A 20,070-nucleotide genomic window follows, 5' to 3' on the forward strand; every position below is an offset into this window, starting at 1 on the left:
GCACCACAGCCCTTCTCCACCATGATGTGTCTTTGTTGCTTGGGGACAGGGAGTGCATTTTGTGCATCTTTCCTTTGTTCCTGGTTAGAATACATGAAGGAGCATGGGGGAAAAATTCTGATTCTGATAGAAACCCCCCCTGACCTGCCCTTCCTCGAAGACCCTCCCTCCACCTCTGTGTCTGGAAGTGATTGTCCCCAATCCAGCCCTTCGCCTTTCTTCTCCTGCGTCTCTCTGCTTAGATCTCACAAGATTTGACATATAGGTACTTCACACACACACGTGAGTTTTGAAGTCTAGGATTTGGCCATGTGTGGGGGCTGAAACCTGGAATTATAATTACTTGTGAGGCAGAGATCAGGAGACCGTGGCTTGAGGCTAGCCTGGCCAAAGAGAAGTTAGAGAGACTCCATCTCAACCAATGGTTGGGAGCAGTGGCTGGGGCCTGTCAGCCCATGCAACATGCAGAAACCAAGTAAGATGCTCGCCATCCAAGCCACCAGACACAAAACCGGAGACCCCACTTAAAAAAGCAAAAAACAACCCTATAAAACAAGTGGGGCCGAGGCGGGGCTCAGGTGGTGAGAGTGCTCGCCTCGCAAACGCTGCATCGAGTCCCCGGGACCATCAAAAAACAAAAGGAGTCGGATGTGTGACAAGACCCCTGGAGGACCTGGCAATCCACGCAGCTTCCGTGTGCACGGAGGGGATGCGTCGCACATGGCCCGGGCTCCCTCCAGAAGTGTGCGGTACCCCTGCTACAGTCAGATGGCTTGACGAGGCCGCGGGACATGAAGCTGAGCAAAGCCCACCCCTCCGGATCACCATGCCGCATTTGCCCCGTCGGGGCCCCAGTGCCCTCCCCCACCCACCCCCCTCCCCCCGTGGGCTGAGCACCATGGGACCGTGAGGATAAGACAGGTAGAACCTGGGACATCTGCGCCCACACGCCTCTAGCTACCTCCGAGACGATGACAGGGACAGCCACTCCCAGGCAAGTTCCAGGTAGCGACGGCCAACCCCTGTTCTAAGAGCAACCCAGCCTCTGGGTCACGCGGATGAGCACGGGAGGGTGTGCATGGCACCCGAGTCTTAAGTCGCTGGGCAGCCGCCTCCAGAGGAAACACGCATCTGCATGCTGTCCCAGGGAGACCCGGCAGCCCCTCACCACACAGGCTGGTCTGGGCGTTGCTTAATTACAACGAGGCAAGCGACGGCGGTGCCGCTCCCTGCAGTCAAGAGCAGGCTCGTTTTCTCTGACTGCTAATTTTACGCCTGGGAAGGTGGCCTAAGGAAATAACCCTAAATTTGAAAACCAAATACATAATGCTGTAAGTTAAAAAAATATCCACCAAAGCGAGAAACCTGGAAATGACCCTAAACGATCAATACCAGGGGAACGAGCACACAAATCGCGGTTTATTCACCCAGTGAACACTGTTGGGCTGTGTGACGCTGAGATCTGAAAGGTGCACAACAGTCAGGAGGAAATATCGCCCACAGGGGGCACCCGCAGGACACGGAGCTCACAGAATCGAGTGCGGAAAGAAGCTAGAGACGAAAGTTAAGTCCTGCAGAGAAGAGTCAACAGTAACCACAGCTGTGCCAGCTACGGCCAGATTACTGACTCATTTTTACTCTGTCCCAAATATACCAAGACACACTCAACGAACCAAAAACAAGCCCTTAGAAAACTGGAAGACAGCACGGGGGGAGGGCAACAAGGTGCCTGGGCCTAGCGCAGGCAGGAAGTTGGGTCCTGGTTGTCTGAGCTCTTGGCCTCTGGTCTCAAGGCTGCGGAAGGCCGGGCTGAGAGGTGGGCGCAGCCTCCCACGGCATTCACACCCATAGGATAACAGGATCTGTGGCTCTGACCATACTCGCTGCACTCTGCCTGGGCGGAAATGGCGACGAGACCCCAGCCTTCTTGTGGAGCTGTGTTTATGTGTCTGCACGAGTGTACACTCATGCACGCACGCACGCACACGTGGCACCCCCCCCCCCCCTTTGCAGGAAGTGGTCCGGATGGGCAGAGGAAGACTGCAAATACCTTTTCTCCTCGGGTTCCCCTTTCTCCTCGTTCTCCCTGGAGGCCCTGGGGAGGAGACAAAGCTGTGACACAAGTCCCGGTGTGGCCTGCACATGCTCCCTGAGGGCCTGGGCGCAAACCACCGGCAGGGTCCGGCCCAGGTGCTCAAGGGTGTGGTGGAGACATTGTCTCCCTCTGTGGGCCTTACTAACACCTCACGGAAGCCAGCATCTCTCCTCCTGCCCAGTCCCTGAAGGTGGAACTGTTCTCCTGGTCTCAATTCACCAGGTCCTCAATATCACTGAAAAATGGCTATTTACACAGCTTCTTTGATTCAGTGATAAATCTCACATGTTTCTTAATGAAAATCAAGCCTAGGATTACTACCCAGAAGGCAGTGTGCCCATTATAAGCCATGGTCTATTCTTTGGCCCTTCATCTACGGGATACTCAGCATTTATCATGTATCTGACACTGGTCTTATGGGCTAGAAAGCCAGAGGATCCTTCCTCACTTCCGGAGGGCAGAAGCAAATGGCTCTTTTTTTTTAATGGTCAGTCCTGGGTCTTGAACTCTGGACTTGGGCACTGTCCATCAGCTCTTCAGCTCAAGGCTAGAGCTCTACCACTTGAGCCATAGAGCCACTTCCGGTTTTCTGGTAGTTACCCGGAGATAAGAATCTCATAGACTTTCCTGCCCAGGCTGGCTTTGAACCTTGATCTTCAGATCTCAGCCTCCTGACTAGCTAGGATTACAGGTGTGAGCCACTGATGCCCAACACAAATGGCTTCTTTAGGCCAGTTGTCACAAACTCCTGAGCTCTGCCCAGTTTTATTATCTAGCAAATGTGAACTGAGGAGATACTTTGGTGCCACAGCATTGAAGAATTTCTGGTCTGAGAGAAAGAGACCAACACTTCATTCATCTCCAGATGCACCATGAGGATCTAACTAGAAAGCCTGGCTCTTGACTCCTGCAGAATGGGACAGAAGCTTTCCCAGACAATCTGCCTTCACTTACCGGAGCTCCGACGTGCCCGGGAGGCCCTGGAAGCCCAGGTGGTCCTTGGGGCCCCTGCAAGGGATGGACAGAGAAGACAGAGCTGCTCAGCACCCGCCATGTTTAGTGGGGAGATTCATGCATCCCACGCTGCTCAGTGCTCATGGCACCTGAACAAGGCCTCCCAGGTAGACCGTCCTCAGCCCCCTCCTCCGTTTCCATGCCCAGGGGACATTATGCCAGCTTCTGCTCGGCAGGAAGCTGCAATGTAACCCGGAAGTGCTGGACTGCAAAGAACAACTGCATGTGTGACCTGAGCCCATTTTGACCCCCAGTGTCCCATGCCCTTGGGTCTCCCCATGGCCAGGCCTGGGCACATTCACAGCTTCTAATGCTGAGTTCTGATCCCTACACCTGTCAGGTTTCAGTCCCAACAGAGTGTGGAGGAGTTGGCGACATCTGGAGAAGCCCTCACCACCTGTTCCATAAATTCCCAAAGCATTAGCCAACCACCATGAGCATCATCTATCAAAAGGCACCGCATGGAGTTCCCAGGCACCCATGGCTCACGCCTGTCATCCTAGCTACTGAGGAGGCTGAGATCTGAGGATCACAGTTCAAAGGCAGCTCTGGCAGGAAACTTTGAATTAAACACACACACACATACACACACAGAGCCAGAAATGGAACTGTGGCTCAAGTGGCAGAGTACGTGCCTTGAGCACAAAAGCTCAGGGACAGCACCCAGGGCCTGAGTTCAAACCCTAGGACTGAAAAAAAGAAAACCTGCTAAAATAAAAATGTGCACTTCCTCAGCCCAGGATATCCTAACTTTTGTAAGCTAACTATAATAATAATAATAAAACCCTTACATAAGGATAAACACGTGCACACCTGCACTTGCATGCTTTACCACTCTACTGATTTTAGTAGAAAACAGAATTACAAAATAACTTGAAGGCTAGAGGGAGAGGGAAAAGGCTGTATAAACTGTGAGGCTGCCCACCTCAAGGAACACAGTGGTTTAAGTCAAGGCAATGGGTAGACTGGTTCCCTACCAGGTAAAGATACATGGAGAGGATAAAGGACCAAACAGGGTTTGTTTGTTTTTTTATAAGAATGTAGGAGCAATAGTAGGAGGTGGAGAGGGGAGGTATAGCTGTACGAGGAGGAGAGGGAAGCCCGAGCACTCTGTCCACGCGCACAGCACCTGCCCCCCCCCACTCCGCCCAGCTCCCTGTCCATACGCCTGCGCAGAACGCAGCTTGAGTGACACTTACCCGCATGCCCACTTCTCCAGGCAGCCCCGGCTCACCCAGCTCTCCCGACTCCCCCTGCACACAGAAACAAGCACACAGTCATGGGCCGTCGATTCCCCATTTCCCCACACTGGAGGTCAACAAAGCTGCATTTGGAAAATTGACTAAGTCTAGAAATCGGGGAGCTTCCGTGCCGGCTGCCCTCTGCCACCACAGCAGGGGGAGCCGGTGGGGAGTCAGGCCTGCATGGAGAGCCTCCTCTTCTCTCCTGACCTGCTGTGGGCGGCTTGTGCAGCCGATCTCCGCTCTGTGTGACAGGAGAAGGGGTAGAGGGGTGCAGACACCAGGCCCATTTCCATGGGTGGACAATATCTCTTTTCCCACAGGAAAGACCAATCTACTGTTTGTCATCACGCGCTTGGGGATGATCCTGGAGCATGCCATAGCCCAGGGGCAGCTGGGAGTCTGGGACCAGAGGAAAGCAGGCTGGGGGGTGGGGAGTGGTGGTGGTGTGTGTGTATGAATCTCGCTGTAACTCCTCTAGCTACGAACTGGGGCCCTTGCCAAATCCTCCCCTCATTAAGGCTTGGCTCCAGCAGAGGCATTGGAAATAACAAGACTCTCACTCGGAGCTGCTTATCCACCAGGTGGAAAAGACTGCTTCCAGGATGCAGACACAGGACCCGGGGCGGCACCTGCTGCTGGTATGGTTGGAACCATGAGGCCAGTCAGAATGTCCTCAGCATGCCTGGTACAAATGAGCCCCAGCCCAGGCCTGACGATGGCCATAACCCCGCCCTGGAGGACCCTGGGCTGTACCTCTCGATGCCGGCCCCGTGCTGCGTTGGGCTATGAACAGAACTTACTCTCACGCCTTTACTGCCGTCTCTCCCCGGGGGCCCAGGCAGTCCCCGGGAACCCTAGGAGACAAAGAAAACAGTCACTGGTTAGAGAAGAGGCTGACACTGGGGTAGGTGCTCAAGATGCTGTGGCAGTGGAGACAGTGCTGGGCGGAGACGCTGGACACAGAGGGTCAGGCTCCTTGGCCGTGAGAGTTCTTGAAGTCTTACATTCAAAAGCGACTGCTTGTAAACTCTGCTGAGGGCCTGGTTAGTGGCCCATGTTCCACACACCACCCCTTCAACATCGACTAAAACAAATGGGGGTGACTCTGGTTGGCAAGACACCAAACTCACGAACTCCACGTCCCTGTGACCCTCAATTCAAGGTTTTCCAAAAGTGAGGATCACAAAGGTTCATGGATCTCCTCTGGGCAGATGTTCTAAATGGCACTCCCCCATAACCAGGCCTCCGGGGACTCAGTGTAGAGTGACCCAGCATGTTGGCTACCCACTTAAAAGAGGGGGTCCTTCGGGCCAGTGTGTCTTCTGGCTCTGGCAGGTTTGGAAATCCTGCAGCTGTGCACAGGGAAGGGAGGTCCTGGTGGGCCCGAGCCTCCCGTAAATGTGGGGACAGCAGGGCACCGTGGCTCACGGCCTGCCTAATAAAGGGAGCATGGGGAGAAGCCTGAGACAATGCCAGAGAGAACTCCTGCAGGGTTCCAGAACCCTGGGCTTTCCACACAACAGTGACCTCTCTGGCCCGCTGGTTCATAGTGTCCAGTGGCTACATGAATCTTGGGGCAGGAACTCTGGGGAGTGAAGAATCAAGATCACGTGACCAGCACCTGCCTTGCTGCAGGTCCCCATGGATGCTGTGGGGATTTCAATGCTTTCAATGGCCCGATGGGCTTGTAAGGAAAGGCCACGGATGATTCTTTTGCTTGAGAGTTATTCGTGGAATGTGAAGCTCCAGAAACAAATTGAATAGCAGGTATGGTAGACAGACAATGGTATAGAGAAGTCAACAAGTTAGATTCAAATTCTCTTCTTATAACTTTGGTCAGGCTAGCAGAATACTCAGACTTCTTCATCTCCCTGCAGATAGCATCCATCTCCAGGATCTGGGCACAATTCAGGAGCCTGGCTTTTATAAAACTGACATATAGATCCAGCCATACCCACTTGGACATGTGGCCTACCATAGTACTGGTTCTTAAAGATCTGAATGGAGGCCTCTTTAGATATGAATGTGTTCCAGGTCAGAAAGTACAGTAAGTCTTTCTGAATTCTGTTGAATATGGTTAAGATAACCTGGAGAACACTGAGATGGACAAATACACTTTATGTTTCTGTGTGATGGCTGATTTTTGTGCCCCCTAAGCTGAGTGTGGTATCATTTACCTATAATTCTACCACTGGGAGGCTTGGGTACAAGGATCATGAGTTCAAAACCAGCCTGGACTGCATATCACCAAATTCAGTACTAGTCTGAGCCTCATAGTGATACTATATCTCAAACAAACAAAACTAAACATCCCCTACCCCCACCCCAGCCCTCATGGGCTAGGTGAAAAACAGTGCTTTGGGAAGGGCTAGAGTTTGCTCCCCAAACTGTAAGGTCCGGCATGAGAAGGGAATATGTAGGTAAAGATCTGTAATAAAGTACCAAACACTTTTTGTTTTGCAAGTCCTGGGGCTTCAGCTCTGGGCTTGGGTGCTGTCCCTGAGGTTCTTTTTTTCAAGGCTAGCATTCTACTACTTGAGACACAGTGCCACTTTCAGCTTTTTCTAAGTAGTTTATCGTAGCTAAGATTCTCATAGACATTCCTGCCCTGGCTGGCTTCAAACCACAATCCTCAGATCTCAGCCTCCTAAGTAGCTAAGATTACAGGTATGAGCCACCAGCTTCAGATTTCAAAAACTCTTTAACAAGTGTAAAAGAAGGTAAAGAGAGGAAGGTCTGATGTGCACAAATCCAACTCCCTACTGTGGTGTGAATGTGCACCCTCTCATGATTCTCCCATTAAAACCTAATCCCTTGTGCAACAGTATTAAGAACTGAGGTCTGTTCAGTGCCAGTGGCTCATATCTATAATACCAATCACTTGGGAGGCTGAAGTAAGGGAGGATTGCAATCTGGGGTAAGACTGTACAAAGAAATTTGCAAGATCTTTCCCTGACTAAAGCTTTTGTAGGAAGTAGAAATAGGTGGATCAGAGTGTACACATTCCTGGGCAGGAGGTGAGACTCGATCTCATAAAGAACCATTGCAAAACATGGCTGAAGTTGTGACAAGACAATAAAGCACCTGCCTACAGTGTAATGCTCTGGTTTCAAATTCCAGTGTCACCAAATAGGATGAAAGGGAATCAGTGCACATATAAATGAGGCAATGCCCCTTCTGGCATATGGGGACACCCATGATGTACCATCGATGAAGCAGAACTCCCTCGCCAGATACCAAATCTCTTGGCACTTCCACGGCAGACTTACAAGTCTCCCGAACTCTAAGCAACACATTCCTGTTGTCTGTCAATTACCCAGCCTCAGGATTTTTGTTATCACAGCAGTAGTGTGCGAGTATCAGTTTCAACCCTCTGCTGAGGGGATAAAGAAAGAATATCACCTCTGGCCAAAGGGAATTGGCCAAGTCGCTAAGTCCAGGGAAATGTGTATAACACAGAGACACTTGAAACCAGCCGAAAGTACTACCCATTTGAGAAAACTCCTAACTTCCCATAGTTCCATTATAAAAAGGATTGACACTCAGGTTGTTGGGGCAAGTGATGATTATAGACAGTGGTCATGGAGTCCACTGGAGAAGAAAACCAGGGCTTTCCAACTTCATGTGGGCTGTTAGGATGGATTCAAACTTGGTCAAGTCCAAATTGAGGCAGAGTCCCAGCTCTGATCTCCCTGCCACCCTTGGCTTCCCTCTTCCCACCATGTCTCTACCTCCTGCCTGCCACCCCCCCACCCCCGTCAGAGCCCAGAGCTCATATTGCTCCTTATTTCACTGGTCAAGAGATCCTCAAGGGCACACACTCCTTTCTCTCCCAGTTAACTGTCAAGGCTTATTTCTAAGTATTGATCAGGAGATTGCTTCCTTGCCAGAGAAGCCACCTCGGTTTGATAGCTGGCACAGCAGGTTAACTGAGTGGAGTTTATGGAACATTCTGGATGGTCCATGGACCAGCAGCAGCCCTGCGTGCGAAATCTCTAGCATGTGGCAAGTCTGCTGAGCCGGACAATTTGGGAAAGGAATCTGAGAATCTGACTTAATAAATCCTCTGGGTCATTGGGTGTTGGCTCATGTTTAAGAACTCCAAATAAATGCTGGTTGTCAGAAAATACCTGACTCTACCAGGTAGAAAGGCAAAATCACCAGTTCCTGGACCCAGTTGCTACAAAATGGAGGCTGGGATGGCCCCCTCAAAAGCTAAAGAGCATGTGCAAGAATCTCAGCAGGCAGCAAGAGCCTGCAACTATTCAGTACTATTATTCACAGGTGCCCTGGGAGTTACTTTACATGAATTGAGGAAATAAATGAACCTCTGTACCTTCTCACCTGGAACATCTTTTCTAAGAGCAGACCCTGGACATCCTAAGGTCTTGGGAGTGGGAAGGGTCCCCCTCAGGGTGGGCAGAAGAGCTGTGATGTGTGCAGCTGGTGCTGGCCCTGGGGAAAGACCTCATCAATTCTGAGGGCGCCGAAGACACCATTTGGCATATTAAAACGCAACATGGTGTAATGGTAATTATACTTCAGGTTTATGAGTGCCTTTTACAAATATAAGTCATATATTTTCCTTAGCTCATTTAATCCTTGTAGCAACACTCTGATGTGAATACTATTAGATTTGCCAAGTCACAGACCAGAGAAGCCAGGGTTCAGTTATAGCCCTGTTGTACAGCAGCTAAGGGGCTGAGCTGAGGTCTGGACCAGCCAATGTGTATCTAGAATCGGCCCGCTTTGTGTCGGGTCACCTCTCAGGTCATCCAGCATGAACGCTTCCCATAAATGTTCTCCCTTCTTCTAGGAAGCCTTTGGTCTTATGACTGGTCTGTAACACTTGCTAGCCTCCATGTGTTCAAAGGGGCTGGAGGAAAAAGCTAGGAGATTCCTGTTTGTCTGTAAGATCCTTGAACAAACTTCTCCAAGCGCCCTTCAGCACCACGGACAGGTATTCTGTTTTGCCTCCAGTTTACTAGGCTCTCCAAGGAACGTAAGCCGCTAAAGTAATTTCCTCTAAATCCTTTAATTATTGTAAAACTAGAAGGTATTCAACCATGAATTGTGCAAATTACATGCACAGGCCAAGACAAGGAGATGGGAATATGGATTAAGCCAGCTGTGAATTTTTTAAAAATCCACAGCTAGAGGTAAACGGTTTCACACATAGAAACACAAATATATAATATATATTTTATGGCCCAGAGGTTGTACAATGCAGTCTTTATGTACAATAATTAGATTGTGTGCGGAACTGGTTTTTGAATACAAAGAATCCCTAGATTTTTTTTTTTTTTTTGCAGGAGAGCAAGGAAGGACCGGTACAATGACCAGGAGTGGAGATGTCAGCCCTAAGGTGTCTTATATCTTGTATCAGATACACCCAGCCCCTGTCCAGCCATGCCCCAGCTCGGTGCTCCTGCTTAGAGCCAGCCTCTGCCCAGAGACTTAAGGAGCCAATGCCCCTGAGCTGAATCATGTGGAATGTATCAAAAGGCCAGTGAAGGGCTGATGGTGTGTGTTTTTCCATTACTTTTCAGACAGAGGCACTGTAACATTCAAAACTGGCAGCTGTGGCCAATGAATGCACCATGGCTGCTATAGCCCACATCCCTGTCTGTTGTTCTCCAAGAGACTCAACAAATTAAAAAGTATAACCTGTTCCTTGCTCTGCTGTGTCTTCTCTTCTGCAAGAGACCTCTTTGCTTTAGTCCAATTGGATGGTTATACAACACCTTAAAATGCAGGGCTTATAAATAATGGAAAGGTATTTCTCTCAGTTCTGGAGTCTGGAAGTCCAAGGTCAAAATCAAGGCATAGGTCTATTCTGTTGTGGTGAGCACCAGTTCCTGGTTCATAGCTTCTCAGGGTGGAAGGGGCGAGGGCCTCTGTTGGGCCTCTTCTACAAGGACCCTGATACTTCTTACAAGATCTCCTTCCTCAGCACCTACCTATAACCTCCCAAACACCCCACCTTTTTTTGTCAGTTGTGGGGCCTGAACTCTGGACCTGGGCAATGTCTCTCAGCTCTTCAGCTCAAGACAAGCGCTCTACCACTGAGCCACCTTCCCAGCCCATACCCCACCTTTGTAGGGTGGGGCTTGAACTTATGGATTGACAGGGGTACATGTGTTCAAATCACATTGTCCAGTACACAGAGGAGCACCAAATGGCTTCTAGGATCTTTTTCTGATTGCTGCTGTAGAAAGGAAGTGCTCAGAAGGAAAGCAACAAGACTGTATTGTTCACTTGGTATTTGTCGAGAGGCTAGCCCTCATGGTAAATAATCTTCATTATAGTCTCAAAAAGTATTTTAAGAAAGAAAGCAGTGACTGAATTTGAGTATTGTGGCCCAGATGCTATGTTCTAAACCACACAGAAAATCATTAAAGTTAGAGGTTATGAGCCTCATATTTAGGTAGCAGAAGGCCAACGCTCATAAAAAAGGAATGCAGGGGACAAGAGGGAAAAACTGTGAGTGAGGAAAGAAATGTATCTGACTTATGTAACTGTAACCCCTCTGTAGATCACCTTCGTACTAACAATTACAAATTTTTAAAGAAATGCAAATCCAGATACCCATGTCTCACATCTGTAATCCTAGATACTCAAGGAGCTGAGATCTAAGGATTCAAAGCCAGTCCAGGCAAGGAAAGTCTGTATCTCTAATTAGTCACCAAAATACTGAAAGTGGAGCTGTTGGTCCAGTGCTAAAACAGTAGTCTTGAGCAAAAGCTTAGGGAAAGCACCCAGAACCAGCACAAGGGGAAAAAAAAAAGAAAAGAAAAAGGAATTAAAAACTGGAACACAGGGCTGGGAAGGTGGCTCGGTGGTAAAGTGCTTGCCTTGCATGAGGCCCTGAGTTTGATTCCTTAGCACCACATAAGCCGGAAAAAGCCGGAAGTGGCACTGTGGCTCAAGCGGTAGAGCGCTAGCCTTGAGCTGAAGAGCTGAGGGACAGCGCCCAGGCCCAGAGTTCAGGCCCCATGGCTGACTTTCCCCCCCACCCCCCGCCAAAAAAAGGAAGAAAGAAAAACTGGAACACAGCAATGGCACGAAGCCATGAGCTCATCTCAGCTTTGTAACTCCATAATGTTAGATACCATGCAGCCTCTCAGACCACCTTAAATTCTTAGAGAAGACTGTGTGCTCAAGTGTCTGTGCTTTTGGTGAGGAGTAGGACCAAGTTATTATGGAACAAAAGAAGTGTGAGGGAGAAATGCACTCAGAGCTTTGTTACTCACAGACAACCACAGGGTTGAAAGCATATTCATTTTGCAATGTCACTGAAATGTGCCAGAGTACTATCTGTTCTTTTTTTCCTCAGGACCTGAGTTGTTATTCTATATCATACCTCGGGTGCTGTCACATGGTTAGCTGTACAACCTTTCCTCCCTTTGTCCTCTGCACAGCATTATCTGTGTCTGGTTGTACTTATGAATTATTCATACGAAGCTTCTGGTCTCACAGAGAAAGACCTTGTGGGTATGTGCTCCTGCGAATCTGCAAGCATCTCCTTGAAGCAAACCTAGGGGAAGTTCCCATGGGTGACAATGAGCTGTCTACATGGAGCTGCTTCTCCTGCCATTTTGTAGTGTGATTCCTGGGCTATACAATCAGCCCAATGCCAGGTGGATGCAACACCAGCCAGGGGCCAGCAGCTCTGGGTCAGTACTAAAGTGCACATACACTGTCGTAAAGGCTGCCCCTCTAGAAAACACACGTGTGCATGCGTGTGCACACGTGTGCGTGCATGCACACACGTGCCAGCACTGAGGTTTGAACTGGAGGTTTTGGTACTCTCTCCTAGCTTTTCCACTGAAGGTTGGTGCTTTACCACTTCACTTATATTTTAACTTCTGGATTTTTGGTGGTGGTCTGAAAATAAGTGCTCCACAGACTTTCCTGTCTAGGCAGGCTTTGAACCAAGATCCTTAGATCTCAGTTTCCTGAATTAGCTAGGATTACAGTTGTGAATCACCAGCTCCAGGCTCCTTAGCTCTCAGTCTCCTGAGTAGCTAGGATTATGGGCATGAACCACCAGCACCCCATTATTTAATTTTCAAATAACTGATACAAGTGGGAAATGGCATGTTTGGCGGCTCTTTATTGTCTTTGTCTCCTCACGGGCTAACACTTCAAGGATTTCCTCTTCAGAAGCCCTGCTTTCCCTCAGAATTGCTGTGATGTGCCCATCACACTGACAGGGAACAGGGTGGGCAGACGTTTTAGACCTCCCACAAGTTCTCCTCTAGTTCTCTGCCCACTCAGGTCTGCTGCCCTCACCAGCTCCCTTCGGTCACCTTCCTCCCCATCTCCTCCCCTTTAAGTATCCTCACTCTTTCCCACATTTCTCTGGCCTGCCGCCTCTCAGTTCTATCTGGAACCTCTGAACATCTTCGGCACATTTGGATACTCTCAGAATCTTGCAGGGCCCCTATCAGTATGTTTTGATATTTGATTTCTACATGACAGTCCTCCAAACTACTTCTCTAGCCCCTCAGTGCCACCAGGCCCCTTCTGCCCTGATCATCACTGACCACCTTTGTCGGAAGCATGCTCACCTCCACAGCCTGCACGTGCCTGGCCACTCAGATCACACCCAAAGCCTCCAACTCCTGGGTGTCACTGCTGTCCACTGCCCTCAACAGTCTAGCTCATTAACCTCCCAATCACATGGGTCTCACCTCTCCCAGCCACCACTTCCTGTCTCCATCTTTTCTTCCTGCAGTCTCTATATAAGCTTCAAGCATCTGAGATGGAAGCACACACAGAGACCGGGCCCACAGCCCAGCAAAGGGGCGCCTCTCCCCACTAGTACTGTCTTTCCAGACAGTACAAAGGTGCCATGCGCCTCCCACAGACACCAGCCCCCATCCTGTCCCTTGGGGGAGTGCGTGAAGGGAAGGTGCTTACCTTTTCTCCCTTTTCTCCTTGGATAAAGGGTCCTCTGCCCTAGAAAAGGCAAAGCAGAAGGCAAAGGTTTACTAGACAGCATCATCAGGACACAGCATCACTGCAGGACAGAGACAACTGGGCTCTTTCTCATTAGTCCTGCCTGGAGCCTCTGAAAGGGATATAACCGTTTATTGAGTAAAGATTCTCGTGAGTGTCATCTCATTGAACTGCTTTCTAATAATTTAACGCTATTGGTACTATGCTTCCTTTAACGGCTTTATTAGGATATAATTCGTATACCAGGTCAAGAGCTTTTAGTACATATGCAGAACTATGCCACAATTGACTTTAGAACATTTCACTCACTTCAGAAGGAACCAATACCAATACATGTGCTCCCCTCTTCTCCCCATTCCCAGAACTGGACAGCTCCCAATGTATTTCTGTCCTACAAAGACTTGCCTAACCTCGCCATGATGCAAAGGGAAGGGAGTAACGTGTAGACTCCTCACTTAGCCGCTTTTTTGTTAGGTCCACGCATAGGCTGCTGTACGTGTCTGAATTTCCTATTTTTGAAGAGTAACACACATTTTATTTATCGCTTAACCATCCTTCCTGTGATGGCCTTCAGGTGGGATCTATTTTACGCTGCTGCAAATAATGCTGCTGTGAACATCTGTGTGTAGATTTTCCATGAGTGCATGCTTGTATTTCTTTTCAGTGGATACCTGTGAGTGAGACTGAGCGGCGAAGCCTGTGCTAACTCCACGTTTAAACTTCTGAGAACTGCCAGGCCTTTTCCTCCCAGAAGCTGCATCGTCTCCCAGAGTGACAGACGAAGCCTGTGTTAGACCTTCTGTTTACTGCTCTAAGCAGCAACGCATCACGCTCTGTACTTTCTAGAGTAACGTTTTACATTCTTTAATGTTATTTTTTTTAGATAGCTAGACTCATTTTCTTAGAAGATTCTCTATGGCTTATCATATAAATCTAAATTCACCAAGACTTACTCTAGAAACATAAAACAATGAGACACACAACCATGTTCCTTATTACTGTATCCTCACCTCTCCCTTTTGTATTCTACTACATGCAGATTTGTTAAACACCAACTGTGTGTGTGTGTGTGTGTGTGTGTGTGCGCGCGCGTGCACCAGCATAGGGATTGAACTCAGGGCCTGGGTGCTGTCCTTGTTTAGTTCAAGACTGGCTCAATATCACGTTAGCCACTGTTGCACTTCCAGCTTTTAGGTGGTTAACTGGACATAAGCCTCACAGACTTTGAACCACAATCCTCAGATCTCAGCCTTTGATTAGCTAAGGTTACAGGTGTGAGCCACAGACAGCTGAATTACCATGTTGTTATCATGATTAGTTTGAGCCTATTCCACAGCACTTTAGCCTCAATTAATTCTTCTGAGTGGCCAGTTGTTTATTGTACTGTTTCCTTGTACGTGATGAATCTTTACTTCTCCTTGGATGCTATTAATTCGACTTGCCTTTCAGCACATTTATGATGTTTATGTGTGTGTGTAGCTTTTCGTGTAAATCGTAATTAAAGCTCATTGAATATCCTGAATGCACAGATTACTTCTTTTCAGTGTGTGATTTCAGCCCTGTTACTTCCGGCTCTCCCCTCTCTCCTTTTTGAATTCACCAGATGTGCATACTGGTTCACATTTGACCAATATTTTGTAACTCTGTTCGCTTGTCTCTGTTCTTCTTTCTTCTGTGCTCTTCAGATCTCGTAAGCTCTACTAAACTGTCATCGGGATAGTTCATGCTCACATGCTTGGTGATTGACATGTGCTGCCCACATCTCCTGCCCAGCCTCTCTAGAGATTTTTTTTTCATTTCAGTTATTTAATTTTAAACCCCAAAATTTCCATTCATTTCGAAGTTCCACCTTTCTATGGATGGATATGGTATAGCATGTTATCTTCATACCTGCTTTGACTTTTCTGAGAACTGCACCCTTGTTCCTTGAACACAGTTATGTGGATTATTTGAAGGCTTTGATCACTAACCCCAACACGTCTTCCCACTCACAGATACTTTTGTTTGCCTGCTTATTTTCTCCCTATGTCATATTTTCCTGTTTCTGTACATGTTTCAACATTCATTTGTTGAGACATTAGGAACTCTGGATATTATTCACTTCCTCTTCTAGGGTTGGATTGACTGTTTTCTGGTTTGTTGGTTGGTTTATTGACTTGGCTAGGTGTTAGGTATAAATGAATTCTATCCCCTTGACCAGTGTGACATCTTTACTGCCACTCCTCTGGGCCTGTGGCCTTGACAGTCACCCTGTGACGCTGGTGGCCTTCACGGGACTCTTTCTGACAGTCTCTACTGACATTAGTCCAGCTCCTAAGTGCTTTGAATTCCCAGATAACTGCTTTGTTTTTAAAGAATGATTCACTGCACTTTTTCTGCGACAGGGTCCAACTGAATTACCCTTTTCCTGGGTTGCTGTGGCTACCACCGAGGCATGCCTCTGGTGTTCCAGTTTGGACTCTTCTGGGTCAATATGGTACACTAGCCAGGCTGTGGCACAGTCCAGTGGTCTCAGAGAACCACTGCTCTTCTTGGGGTCACGGATCCTCCAATTCCCCTTCTTCTTAAAGAGCCTTTTACACTTGTACCTCCTCAAATTCTCTCTTTCAGATTCAGTGCCTTCCAGGAAAAGATTCAGAGTTTTCTGTTCTTTTGTTGCTGTTGTTAAGTACTGGGGTTTGAACTCAGGATCTTGTACCCGTTCATCTCTGGTGCTCTATCTCTTCAACCCTACCTCTAGCCCTGCCCCTTTTTTTGCTGGTTATTTTGTAGGTAGATTCTCATGAACTTTTTCTGCCTGGGTGGGCTCTAAACCCTGGTCTTTCATTTCTTAGCCTCCTGAGTAACTAGGAATATAGGCATGAGCTCCCAGCTCCCAGCTAGTTCTCTGTTTTTAAGGACTAAGTCTCTGAGTTCTTGCTGTAGAGCTGGGAACCAGAGCCACAGAATCTTCTCTTAGGGGTGCCTCACTGGGTAGGAATGGTGGCCTCCGTGGTGGTCTCCACGTGAATGTTCCAGTGTAGGCCTGCTCCCTCCGGATCCCAACACCCCTGTCTTGTTCCATCTGAGGCAGAAGCTCTGCCTTGAGAGTTGAGGTGGCGAGGGGAGACCCCATCTCCTGACTGCAGCTGCCTATGCAGCACCTGACTCCAAGGACATAGGTGAAGCATGCTGGCATTTCCAGGGATGATCTTCTATTGGGAGTGGGTCCAGAAGAAGACCTGTATAGGTCTTATTAGAAAGCATGGAAAATGAGGCTTAGAAAGTTCTGGAAGCGTCTTCAGTTCATGGAACAAGTAGGTGGTGGAACCAGATTTGAATGTGGGCCCTCTGAAGCCAGTGCCACCTCCTCACCCCTGCTGGATGGAACTGCCATCAACACGGGGCAGGCAGCACTGACAAGAGCACCATGGACCACGGCCCAGACTCGGGGCTCCTAAGGATACTCATGTTTGTTCTTTGATTCTAGAACAAAGTTTTCCCGCTCTCCCTTCCTCTGAACCAATGTGCATGGGCCAGCTCACTTCATTCTCCCAACACAGTGACCTCCCCTTCACTTCCTGCCCCTGCACAGACGAGGAGACCAAGAGCAAAACGTTTAGTGGAGACACTCTGTGGCTGTGTGGCTCTGGAGTCTCTTCCAGGAGCCATGAACTATTCATCTCTGTGATTCTTTCCTTGTCCACCATCAGACAGAAGGAGTGAAGGGAAACCAGAATGGGTGGAAAGAATGCCCTTGTAGAGGGAAGGACATGGCAGTAAAGAATACAAAGAGAATATCCCCTCCCTGCAATTCCCAATGTCAGGAATCTCGATGTGGCTCATTGGGAAGCACAGAATTCTGGGGCTAGGGAAGTGGAGAGGGAAGGACAGGCTGGAGAGCCACTAGGGCATGTCCAGATTTCCCCTGCCTGTGGAGAGGAGAGGGGCTTCAATCCACAGGGGGGTGGGCTCAGGCCCTTGTACTATGGACCACACCTGGTGATTGACATGTCCAGATGCGGGGTCCAGGAAGGAGCTCTGCGTCACCCCATACCAGCCACATATTCCAGCCACAGACAGAAACAGCACTATACTCACCATGTCCCCTTTCTCTCCCTTGGGACCAGGCATTCCTGTCAGCCCAGTGGCTCCCGTGTCTCCCTGAGAGGTTGGAAGCAAAGACAAGCATGGGGTTAGGTCATCTGACAGAGTTGCTGGCTCTCAGGCTGCTCACAGCCACCCCTCTCCATATTCTCTAGAAGTAGCAGATGTGGTCTTTGCCAACTATGCGGTGAAGTCATTGTTCTACACCCAGAAGTGGAGAAGCACAGACTCAGGGAACGGAGGATATCATCCAATTCTAGTATGAACCCCATGCCGCCTGGGCCTCCGCTGCTACAATGTAAGAATACGTTGGGTGAAATCAAAACTAAGAAAGGTAGGAGGCAGAGGTGAGGAGAGGGAGAGGTGAGCTGGGCAAGTCTGTGTAAAGAAGGAAGGAGACAAAAGCCTGGAAATGAGAGGTCTGGGGGGCTGGGAAGGTGGCCCAGTGGTAGAGCACTTGCCTTGCATACATGAGGCCCTGGGTTCGATCCCTCAGCACCACATAAGCAAAAAGAAAAAAGTCGGAAGTGGTGCTGTGGCTCAAGTGGTAGAGCACTAGCCTTGAGCTGAAGAGCTGAGAGATAGCGCCCAGGCCCAAAGTTCAGGCCCCATGACTGGACCCCCTCCCCCCAAAAAAGAGAGGTCTGGGCACCTCTAGGTATCTCCATGGCTACACTTAGCCTCTCTTTGAAACACCAGACCAGGAGATGGTTGGTCATGCAATAGCAGAATTCTTCTACTTGGGGATGATACACAGTTTTCACTCCCAGTTTCATTTTTCTGAGCTTGATGGGGGAATATGACACTTTGGGGGACCTATGAGGGGAGGGAAGGATGTTCATGACTTAGGATGGGGCCTCACTTTGCGCAATTACCGAGGACATAAGTTTTATGTATAAGAATACCTTACAGATCAACCCTTCCAAGTTTCAAGATCACATCAGCTTGCAAGGATGGGTGTAGAACTGTCTGACCGTGGAGGGTGAGCCTCTGGCACACCCAAGCTCAGAGCCTGGGCTCTGGCAGGCCTCTGCCTTTCTTGTAGCAATTTTGAGGCCAAGAAATGTCCTCAGCATTTCAACACACACACATGTTCAAACTTTATACTGTGTATTCTTATCCACATCTACACAAGCTCCCAAGCAAAACACTGAAGAGAGGAGTGGTCTCTTGTACCACTGTCCTTCCACAGAAAGCAAGTGAGCACCCTGAGGCTCTGAAAGAAAGCTGTGTCATGCCAATACTGACCTTCGGACCAGGGAGCCCCACAGGACCAACAAAGCCCTTTTCACCCTGTGGGAAGAGAAACAAAAGGAAACAAGTGAAGTTCTGTTTTGAGGGTCTCCATCTGCAAACAGGAGCTGGTTATTTACTTCACATGTTTAAAGCCAGTCTCAAAAAGCAAGTGCTGGCCAGTTAAGTTAGACAGGGAACTGGCTGACTAGAGCCAACGCCCATCCAGTTTCAGGGGGAGAGGTTGAACTCAAGGCCTCATGGTCAGTAAGCTAGCTTTCTCAGTTAGCACTGAGCATCTGAGCCATACTTCCAGGCCAGCTTTCTGCTGGTTATTCTGGAGATGGGAATCTGAAAGCCTCTGGATCTCAGCCTCCTGAGTAGCTAGGGTGACAGGCATGAACCATCAGAACATGGTCAAAAGCCTGTTCTTTCCGGTTAATATATATATTTTATGTTTAAGCAATCGTATAAAGGAGTTTCAATGCATCTTGGTCAATGTCACTCCTTTCATCATTCCCCCACACCTGTCCCAACTCCACCCACCCCTCAGGGCTCCTGGCTCCATTTTCACATCTGTACATTAAGTATGACGACTGTTATTTGCCCACCCTTCCTCTCCCCCTCATCTGCCCCTCCCCCTTAGTCCCCTTCAGACAAAAGATGTTTCAGCTTTCTGGTATTCATTTTGTTAACATGTCAGGTAATTGTTCAAAGGGGTTAATTGAAATACTTTATATATATATATATATTATATATGCACATGGCCCTGTGTGTGTTTTCAGATATGGATGTTAAGTCTAAAGTATAAGCTTGTCCTTGAACTGAAAACTTACATGTGAGGAGTTTGAACATGGCCTCCATGTAGGCACAGAAAGACAAATACTGATGTTCTCACTTCTACTTGGAAGCTGAAAGACTCAAATACTCAGAAGCAGGGAGAACAATGGTAGTTACTAGTGGCTGCCAGGTGCAGGGAAGGGAGGAGACATTGGCCAATGGGTACAGTTTTAATTAGATATAAGGAATATGATAGGTATTGAAGGTAATGGATATGTTCATTAACTTGATTCATTCATTCCATCATGTGGAATGTACGATTATAGCATAAACTCGACAATTATTCTTTTTCAGTAGCCAATTATAAATAAAGGAATGCTTCCCAAGGCTATATTTTATCTGGATATGCCATCACTTCAATTAAAAAGAAAATTACATTGCCTGCAACTGTTCATGTGTTTATTATTCACTGAAAGGCGAAGCATCGCATGTCCACAAGCAATTCCTAAATGCAAAACCCATTCCATTAAAAAAATGTGTGAAAGATCTTGTTACTAGATTGAAAACCATGATTTGTAAGTTGTAGCTATATATATACTGCATCCTGAAAACAAATGCAGTATGTGTAAATGTCAGGCCATTAATAAAAAGTGA

General features: G+C 48.3%; 1 protein-coding gene across 1 annotated transcript in view; it reads right to left on the minus strand.

Moving 5' to 3' along the window:
* Nucleotides 1-20,070, minus strand: part of Col22a1 (collagen, type XXII, alpha 1) — a 155,337-nt gene that overhangs the window by 73,140 nt on the left and 62,127 nt on the right. The window contains exons 18-24 of the mRNA XM_013025135.1: nt 18,652-18,696; nt 17,398-17,460; nt 13,279-13,317; nt 5,154-5,207; nt 4,309-4,362; nt 3,050-3,103; nt 2,051-2,095 (exon numbers count right to left, since the gene is read on the minus strand). Coding sequence (XP_012880589.1) covers nt 2,051-2,095; nt 3,050-3,103; nt 4,309-4,362; nt 5,154-5,207; nt 13,279-13,317; nt 17,398-17,460; nt 18,652-18,696 — 354 coding nt within the window. The remainder of the gene's footprint in view (nt 1-2,050; nt 2,096-3,049; nt 3,104-4,308; nt 4,363-5,153; nt 5,208-13,278; nt 13,318-17,397; nt 17,461-18,651; nt 18,697-20,070) is intronic.

This window comes from Dipodomys ordii, unplaced genomic scaffold, assembly GCF_000151885.1.
Source record: "Dipodomys ordii isolate 6190 unplaced genomic scaffold, Dord_2.0 Scaffold82, whole genome shotgun sequence".
In the NCBI taxonomy this organism is placed as follows: Eukaryota; Metazoa; Chordata; class Mammalia; order Rodentia; family Heteromyidae; genus Dipodomys; species Dipodomys ordii.